This window comes from Lepisma saccharinum, chromosome 2 (assembly GCF_977018435.1).
Source record: "Lepisma saccharinum chromosome 2, izLepSacc3.1, whole genome shotgun sequence".
NCBI classification, from domain to species: Eukaryota; Metazoa; Arthropoda; class Insecta; order Zygentoma; family Lepismatidae; genus Lepisma; species Lepisma saccharinum.
In genome coordinates, this window is record NC_139230.1 from 35,532,362 (window position 1) to 35,542,746 (window position 10,385).

At 41.5% G+C, this 10,385-nt stretch overlaps 1 protein-coding gene across 1 annotated transcript in view; it reads right to left on the reverse strand.

The window, feature by feature from the left end:
• Positions 1-2,838, reverse strand: part of LOC145984396 (uncharacterized) — a 105,397-nt gene extending 102,559 nt beyond the window's left edge. Inside the window, exon 1 of the mRNA XM_083118057.1 lies at positions 2,590-2,838. Within this exon, the coding sequence (XP_082974183.1) occupies positions 2,590-2,671 (82 nt within the window). The 5' untranslated portion in view covers positions 2,672-2,838. The remainder of the gene's footprint in view (positions 1-2,589) is intronic.
• Positions 2,839-10,385: the final 7,547 nt, after the last annotated feature.

Consider the following 10,385-nt stretch of genomic DNA (forward strand, 5'->3'; position numbering starts at 1 on the left):
CAAAGGGGTGTAATTATTTAATGATCAATAAAATTATTAATAGTATTTAATATTAACATAAAATTTCGAACCACTAACATCCCGAAGGGGATCTTTCTACACTTCCCCAGCTTTCTTAAATAAAGAAAACGTCAAATATATGAAATTACGATAAAGACTGCCTGCAAAGAAAAAAGCTCATTATTTGAGTCGACCCCTCCGCTCTTTACAAAATTACTTCACGTCCAAATGATTGGTTGGTTGATTTGGTGTTTTAAGTCCACTTTATGCACAGTAAGGCTAATCGGGATTGGACCTATAGTTTAAATGAGATCCGAACCACTATGTGTGTATCAAACCCAGGACCCCTTGATTACAAGGCGACGACGCCATCTGGGAGGTCTCTTCACATCCAAATACTGGGAAGAATATTACACAGGCGAAATCTTCCCTATGTTTTAGCAAACCAGCAGGGGCAAATGCTCTTTTACTCTTTTTCCATTTCAGTTATTTTAGGCAGTTTTTTAAATCGTGGGTTAATCACAACGATGAGGATGAATGAAGAACTGATGAAATAGATGGTTTGACAAACAATTATACATCTATGTATACATTGCCAAGGATTCGAACAAGACCTCCGGTTTCTTGGCGAGACGCAGACCACTCCAGTACAGAGGCTGGCTTTTGGAATCGTCACAAATGTACCCAAAGAATACCTCTAAGGATCCCGGGTTCGAATCCTGCTCGGGCTTGGTTGTTTGTGAATGTCTATTCGTCAATTTCATCACTCATCCCAATCTTCGCAAATTAGCCAAGAGGCATAAAACGCAAAGTAAAATAAACTAAATCAATCAACCAAAGAATACCTAACCCCCCTCCCTTCACACAGAGGATAGATACTCCATTTAAAAATTTACACAGAATATCTGTATAAATTAACGTCCATGCCGTCTGTGGTAACCAGGGTCCTAATTTCAGCTTTATGCACATAACAGGGCAATCGAGACCGGATCTACAATTTGCCCTAAGGTGCATTTCATCAATTCATCATCCATCCTACTTCATCGTCGCGGTTAACCTAGAAAATCTGAAAAGCGACGCAAAATATTTTCAATTTTTGTTAATAGGCGTCGCTTTTTCAACCAGTGATTTGATGATACAACCATATGAAAGGAAATTGGTGATGAGAGAAACAATCATACATCCATGCTTGACAAGGGTTCGAACCTGGGACCTGGGACGTAACCGAAATCGAAAGCGATGGTACCGAGGTCCACGACTGGCTTGATTTATTTTACTGGCCTCTTTTGCCTAATCACGAAGATGAGAAAGGATGAAAGGTGATAAAGTGAAATTAGTGAAAGGACAATTACAAACACAGGACAGCACACAACACGACCACCATGGAGGATTATACTGGCCGTGAATCCAGACGCCAGAGCCTCGCTAGTCTGTCAAATGCAGTCCAGTCCCTACGTTGAAGGGAGGTTGACATTTGAGTGTCTTCGTAAAGGGTCACTCCTTACATCCCCCAAGGTCCACGAATTTTAGAATGGAGATTATGGGAACGACTTAAGATGACCGGACCCTTCTCCGATTTTCTTCATATTTGGCATACTCACTAATTGAGGCCTCCTAATCACGAATCTGAAGTTAACACTACTATTATGAGATAAATTTTTTTAAAAAATGGCTTCTTGGCTGAAACTTTAAGTGTATGTCTTGAAAACATAAAATAGAATATAAATATTCTAGAAGTCTATACATTCTAACTATTATGCAATTAAATATAAATTGATATAATTGATCCCCTAAAACCAACAAAAAAAATCAAAGAAACTGGGAGAAAACTCCTCGTTGTCGGAAACGTCTCGAAATTGCAAAATAAGCGAAAATAAGGCGTTAGTTTTCGGAATGGAAAACGTCGATTTTCGCGAAATTTTTTGTTTCACAAGCAAAATATATATATTCCTGATACTACCACGACACCAAATTTTAACTATGTTTGCCTAACCTAACCGAAACTAACCTAACCACACGTCAATGGTTCGTGGGGCTAGCGTCAATGGTTCGCAATTATTTTGCAATTTCTAGATCCTGATACTACCACGACACCGAATTTTAACTATGTTTGCCTAACCTGACCGAAACTAATCTAACCACACGTCAATGGTTCGTGGGGCTAGCGCCAATGGTTCGTGGGGCTAGCGTCAATGGTTCGCAATTATTTTGCAATTTCTAGAAGTTTCCGACAAATTTTAACTTCAGATTCGTCATTAGCAGGCCTCAATTAGTAAGTATGCCAAATATGAAGAAAATCGGAGAGCGGTCCGGTCATCTTAAGTCATACCAGATTATGAATTCGGTTTTAGCGTTGAGTGCTATACCCCAGCTTTTATGTCTCATTTGAAGTTTCTCTTTTAGAAATAAAGATGGGCCCTGTCAAACCTGCTCCCTTTATGACCATACTACTGAATGGTATCTGAAACGAAATGTTTAAAACGTACCACAACTGCAAAGGTACCAGAACCAAAAGCGCGAGGTGCAAACTTTTCACCAAGTTGCGCATTTGACCCTCAAATATTGACAAACGAAAAGGCATTTACTTACCAACAGCATGCATCGAAGATGAAAACACCAGGGTTGCACAGAAAATCTGCACTAACTCACAAACGAACAGTTTCTCCATCATGTCACGCCTCCCCTCGACACCAACTCCGAAAGAACTCGAGTTTTTCCTGCACTTCACAGTCTCTCGCGCGCAACTTCTGCCTTCGCCTGTTGAAAGCCAACTGAATGGAACTCCAGCCGACTCGAGGCAGCTTCTTGCTGCACTAGGTCAGTGGAAGAATGGTAAGTCGACTCGTGCCGCCCCTTTTTTACTCACGTTTTTCCCGCCTCTCCTGAACTTCGCCAAGTGCGCACCTTTACTTTGGTAAACACTAGCCTACGTCATTTGCTATGAAACTTGGAAGCCGATACATGCTCGCACCACGATCATATTTCTTCTTTATTTTGTGTTAAATCTCCAGTTTTCGAACATTTTGCACAGCTAAGCTTGATTTAAATTCGTGATTTCGCATTTGGATTAGTGTTTTAAAATGTTATTCTCAAACTTTATTTGAGCCTCCCCGATGGCGGAGTGGTAGCGTCGTCGCCTTGTAATCAAGAGGTCCCGGGTTCGATACCCGGTGGAAGCACATTGTGGTCCACTTTAAACTGTAGGTCGAGTCCCGATTAGCCTTACTGTGCACAAAGTGGACTTAAAACATCAAACCAATCAACTCAACTCAAATTTTAATCGCGACAAGATGAACACACCACAACATCCTCATCGCCGACCTCCGTAGCCGAGTGGTTATCGCAGCGCGCTACGACGCCAGGAGTTCCGGGTTCGAATCCCGGTTAAGACATGGATGTTTGTGTTTGTCTCTCCTGAATGAAAAATAGATTTGAGATTAATTGATATGAGTATGATGTGTGGGGAACGCTGCCGCTTAGGGGTCTTCCTTTATAAAAAAAAAAGTGGTTAGAGCAGCGTGATACGACGCCAAGGGTTCCGGGTTTGAAACCCCTTGGGTGTTCTTTGTAAGCGTCCCTTCATCAATCTCATCCTATCATTACTCATCCTCATCGTTGCAATTAGCCAAGAGTGGCAGTGAATAACAAAAATTAAATCAAATCAGGGCCTCCCCGACGGCGTAGTGGTAACGTCGTTGACTTGTATTCAAGGATACCCGGTGGAGGCACATTGCACAGTGGTTCGGATACCACTTTAAACTGTAGGTTCAAGACCCATTAACCTACAGGTGCAAAAAGTGAACTTAAAAAAAACTCAAATCAAATCAACAATTTCCTCCTCCCCAACTCATCTAAGAGAGCTTTCAGAACGAAGCCACAAGCGACAGGTGGCACGTGTCGCTCGGAATCGAACCTCCAGTAATAAATGCAACCTTTCGAACCGAAGCGACACGGCAAGCTGCACGTGTTGCTTATCTCTTTGTCACTTCGGTGTGACAAAGTGAAAAAAATATTTGACTTAATTATGATATGGACATATCAATTTTATATTGTTTTTTATTATAAATTATCTCTAAATAAGATAAAGAAAGAAAGCGCGTGTGTAATATTAACGTTACGACAAGAGACGTTGTTACCTCCCAATTAGCTATCGTGAAGCATATTCAATTTCTAAATCGATTTAGTTAACAATCCACGGTCTATTTTCGTCGAACTTTTGTGGCAAAAATTGGTAACATCATTCCTTCGAACTCCCTTGGGAGGGTATGGCTTCTCCTAAGGCATAGTACCGCTGCCCTATGTTATTTGGAAGTCATATGCCATCATGGGAGATTTTGCTCTGGATTGTTCGCAAAGGAGGAGGAGGGGTCCTTTATACAGCACAAATCTCCCAGCGATATCCATTGGATATCCACAATGTCCAGATCAGATCCATGGATATCCATTGGATGTCCATTAGATATCCATTTCTGGATATCCATTGGACGTCTATAGGATATCCAGAACTGGACATCTAAAACTCGACAAATTCTTGATATCTAATACACAGCCTAAACGTGTGTAAAACTGGCTGTCAGAAACTTTGTCCAATTCCGAATATCCAATACGTCGCCAGATCTCTTCCAAAACTGGATATCAAAAACACATCCAATTCTGGATATCCAAAGCATATCCAGATCTTGTCCAAAACTGGATATCCAAAATACATCCAATTCTGGATATCTAATACATGTCTAGAACTTATCCAACAATCGACATAAATACGAGGCGCATCCAGAAAGTAAGTTTCCCTATTTTCTTCCCGTGAAAGTAAAAATAATGAGCCGTGTAAATTGCGCATGCGCAGCAGAGCTAAGCCGTATCAATCATATGCCAGGCGGACAGATCCCGACCGGCGCCAGTAGCGAGGCAGCAGTGGTCCGAAGTGGAAGCTCGCATTCCTTCTCCCGCCGCATGCCAGTAGCCAGGCAGCAGTGGTCCGAAATGGAAGCTCGGATTCCTTCTCCCGCCGCATGCGAGGTTCGGTCGGTGATATAGTTCCTGAATGCACAAAGCATTCCGCCACTTGACATTCATCGTCAGCTCTGTGAGGTCTATGGGCCGAACATTACGAGTAAGCAGATGGTGCGTCGCTGGTGTCGGCAGTTTTCGGAAGGTCGTCAAAGTGTCCATGATGAAGAGCGCAGTGGGCGTCCGTCCCTCATCACTGATGATCTGGTTGAGCTGGTGCGGCAGCGCATCGTAGAGAACCGTCGCTTCACGATTACGGAGTTGAGTAGCGTTTTTCCACAGCAGATGTTTTGACGGAATTTGGCTGGGAGTTGTTTGATCATCCACCTTACAGTCCTGATCTGGCTCCCAGCGATTTTCACGTTTTCTTGCACCTCAAGAAATTCCTGTCCTCCAGTGAGCGTTTTGGCAACGACGAAGAGCTGAAGACGTCTGTCACACGCTGGTTCCATTCACAGGCGGCAGAGTTCTACGACAGTGGGATCCAAAAGTTGACACCACGATACGACAAGTGTCTCAATTCTGGTGGTTGCTATGTTGAAAAATAGCTGAACCTTTGCTGTACCTGTTGCCAATAAATGGTTTCCTGAAACTGTGTTGTTGTTTTTTTTTTTAAAAAAAAAATAGGGAAACTTACTTTCTGGATGCGCCTCGTAACATATGTTTCGAATATTAGAAAATTGTCATAGTCTTCCCGTTGTGTATACTTCCTCATACTTTATCTTCGAAGTGATCCGGAAATGTCCAAAACATATTCATTTCTGAATATCACGTATGCGAACAAATGCAGTGTCCTAGCGCAGTGACCTGGGGCCCCCCTGCAACTAAAATATTGGGGTCACTTAGTAAAAAAAATATCGAAAATACTACAACGTATATATATCATCGATGACGTCAGAGGGTTAAGTACGTAGAACAGTTAGCTTTTGAAGTGTTAAACACCTAAAATAAAATTGAACTACCTTGTTACACTAGCAAAAAAATCGAAAATAATATGTAACACTTAACATGTGTGGACTATGTGGGAAATTTGTCTCAGTTCTTATTTGAATATAAAAAGGCTTGGGCCCCCTTTGAAAATATTTGGTAGGAAGTTACATTTTAAATACCACACATAAAACTAATATTAGTGGTAAAAGCCCATGAATTACCAGGTTTTCTTGTTTGTGTTGTAATAAAAAACAGGCTGTCCGAGCAACTAGAATCTTCCTATTGGATTCATAACTGCATATAATTTATGCTTTAAAAGATTCCGACAAACGGTATGTCTATAAAGGTGTGAGATGAGGGATTTCTTTTTATATATATATTTTAGGCGACCTGCGAGCAAGTAAATTAATATGGCATTTCTGAGGGCCCACAGGTTAAGTTGCCAGGGTTCTTTTGATTGAGGCAGTACGCTCCTGCTTATTATCGCAGACATTGTCTTCTGATATGCTACTGGGAACCCACTCGACCAGCTTCTACATAAAAATAAATAAAAGTCATGAAGTTATTTGTGCTGATACGTATTCTAACTAGGAATGGCCAAACGGATCCGGATCAGAAAAATCCGGACCTGTTTGGATCCGGATCCAAGAGTTTCGTATCTCAATCCCATTATAATATCACCACACCTTAAAAAGTATTAAATCTTCGATTACAAAGAAATTTTTCATTAGTTAGTCCTACAAGATTTTTTTTTCAAGTGTTGTTCCTAAAATACTTTGCTACGCATCGGCTAACACACTCGTGCACAAAAATAATCTTACTTGTTTAACATAAAATGTCAAGAGGTGATTTTGTAAATGCCATTGAAACGAATATGTATTCATTCGAATGTATTGGAAATGGAAACACACATAAATGTGAGACATTCCATTCCAGGATGAAACCTTTAACACATTTAACAAGATAGAAATGTTATACAAAAATTATACAATTGTTCTACAGTTACAGTTTTAAAAATTAAAATAAAACGTTACAATATATGCAGTGTTATATAATTACAAAGTGTAAGACTAACAAGAGAGATTATCTAAGTGCCCCGTCCGATTTCCATGAAACTTGGCAGGTGTATATAGGGGGCCCAAAGGAAGAAATACGTGTTTTTTTCGGCTAAAAAAACAGTTTTAGGGGGGAACCCACCCCCTCAAATGTCAAGATGACAAATTGAAGTGGGAATCTGACCCCTGTGTCGCCCTCCGATTTCCATGAAACTTGGCAGGTGTATAGAGGGGCCCCAGGGAAGAAATACATGTTTTTTTTTGTTTCAGCTATTTGTCTATTTCGTATTTTAAAAAAATAACCGACACTATGTGTTGCATTTCTGAAATTATATAAAATTTCAGGAGCGTAGAGAAAACATTCATGCGGGGGCGGTCGCTACGCCACTGGACAAATGGATATCCAAGGGACGTCCAATGGATGTATATTGGATATCCAGAACTTCCGACCCAAGTATCCAATGGATGTATTTTGGACATTTGTGTGCTGTGTGGGATGCAGTCACTAGATGGCACTGGCAAAATGTATAAAATAAACTAAATTCGAAATAAAATCCAGATGAGATCCAAATGTACTATGTAGTCCAAAAATTGTACTTTTCGTGTCCATACAATATCCAAAGTATGTACAAAAATGTCTAAATCAAAGCATAATGTCCAGATTATGTCCCACTTGATGTCCAAAAAAGTCCAAAAGTGATCCAAAATGTTCAAAACATATCCATTTCTGGATATCACGTATGCTGACAAATGGATATCCAGAACTCCCGACACAAATATCCAAAATACTCTATGTGATCAAAAGTATCCGGACACACAGCAAAACGTGTATTTATTATATAGGGTGACACAGTACTGCCATCTACCGCATGGAACACGTAGTCAGCGAACTCAGTAGTCTGCAGACAGTGTGAGACAGCAGTATGGGATGGTCTGAGGAATTCTCAGACTTACAACGTGGTCAGTTGGTTGGGTGCCACTTATGTAGAAAGTCTGTGTGTGAGATTTCCACCCTCCTAAACATCCCTCTGTCCACTGTTTCCGATGTTATAGTGAAGGGATGTGTACAACCCAAATGCGTGCAGGCCAACCTCCCATGTTGACCTCCAGAGATCATCGAGTGTTGAAGAGGGTCGTACAGCATTATCGTCAATCATCCATCGCCACCATCACACAGGAATTCCGAACTGCATCAGGATCTACTCCAAGCACCATTACTGTTTGGCACAAGGTGCGGCAACTTGGTTTCCATGGCCGAGCAGCTGCCCATAAGTCAAACATCACACATACAAATGCCAAACGCCGTCTCGTGTGGTGCAAGGAGCGTCGAGACTTGACCATAGAACAGAGGAAAACCGTTGTGTGGAGTGATGAATCACAGAACACAATGTTGCGATCCGATGGTAGGGTGTGGGTGTGGCGAATGCCTGGTGAACGACATCTACCAGCCTGTATAGTGCCGACAGTGAAATTCGGAGGTGGCGGGGTTACAGTATGGTCATGTTACTTCTGGAGGGGGCTTGGCTCCCTTGTTGCTTTACATGGCAATGTCACGGCACAAGCTTACGTTGACATTTTAACAGCTTTCATGCTGCCTACCGTTGAAGACCAGTTCGGGGATGACCATTGTCTCTTTCAACACGACCGAGCACCCGTCCATACTGCAGGGCTTGTGGGGGAGTGGTTTGACGACAACAACGTCCTACTAATGGACTGGCCTGTGCAGAGTTCTGATTTGAATCCCATAGAACATCTCTGGGATGTTTCGGAATGCGACTTCGTGCTAGACCACACCGATCCACATCAATACCTCTTCTCATTTTGGCGCTCTTCGAGGAATGACTGCCATTCCTCAGGAATCCTTCCGGCACCTGATTGAAAGTATGCCTGTGAGAGTGAATGCTGTCATCAAGGCTAAGGGTGGGCTAACACCGTATTGACTGCCAGTGTTCCCGATGGAGGGTTGCCAAAACTTGTACTTTATTTTCAGGTGGGTGTCCGGATACTTCTGACCACATAGAGTATATCCAGTGGATATCTTTTGGACATTTGTGTGCTGTGTTCTTTCCTAAAACAAATATCGGATACATGAAAAAGTAGTGAAGTAAAATATACCATTGACAACAAAATAATAAGTCCATGGGTATTGGATTGTACGTTTCTTGTTTTACGTCGCTTTTCTTCTATTTTAGCTAATCACGACGATGGTGAATATATTAAATTACGAAAGAGCACTCGCAAAGTACACCAATGTCCAGGCCGAGACTCGAACCCAGGAACTTCAGTAGCGAGATCGAAAGTCGGCAACAACTAGCTAATAAGTCCATTGGCACCCCACAGTAGGGAGGGGGGGGGTTAGTCAAGTAGGAAAAAAAACTTGCTTCATCTCTTTAGAGAACATGTAAATATGTATTGGCCAGGAGCAACTTGCATCCCGCAGTCCATGTATGTACAGTCACGGACACTTCTGGATTGTAACAATTCCATTGAAAGTCAATGGAATTGTTACAACCCAGAACTGTCCGTGACTGTACATAAGATCTCTATGGTGACAATATCTTCATCTGGTTGAAATATGTGAAATATATGCCTCCCCAATGCTGAGAGTCTGTAATGATGATGTGTGACACCACGTTGACATAATTGGTTTTGAAAGTAAAATGTTTGGGTGAAATACACAGTAAATTGATGCTTCTGTACATGTGATTTAATTTAGTGGCCCAAGACAGGCCAACATTTGCCTCTACAGGACCGGCCGTTTGGGGAGCTGGTCAGAACTGTCAGATTGCCATCCAGTGCTGAAATTATCTTTGAGAAAAGGTTGTTGGAGGTTCTTGATTACCCTTTCCATTTACCTGATATTTTATCAAGTTTTCATGCAATTTCAGAGCGATGCACACACATGTTTCGTTTTCGGTGTCAAACATGGAAAAGAGTCAATACCATGGCATTCCGTCAAAGTATTGACACCCTATTAAATTAATATCTAGTTATGGGTACCTGGGGGGCAAACCTGGAGGGGGAAGGAGATAAAGGCAGCTGGAGCATGGTGTTGGTCACATCACCTCCAAAAAATGGCAGAGGTCGAGAATGTCTGGGACCTTACCCCCTACATTCCTTCCAAATATACCTTCACGGCATGGTGCTATGTGCATGGGGAACTTTTGCAAAGAAATAGAGAAAAAAAATTGTCTTGTTTAGACTGCATTCGAATAAAAAGAGATGCACGTTTGATGTTTTGATGAAGTGATTGTGAAGGATTATACTGTAGCTGCATTATTTATGAGACACAAACAGTATTCTCAGTATTGATGAATGTTATCAAATCTAAAAAAAAATAATGCTTAGTGTTGATATAGGCATGTCACTAAATATATAGGTTAAATATAA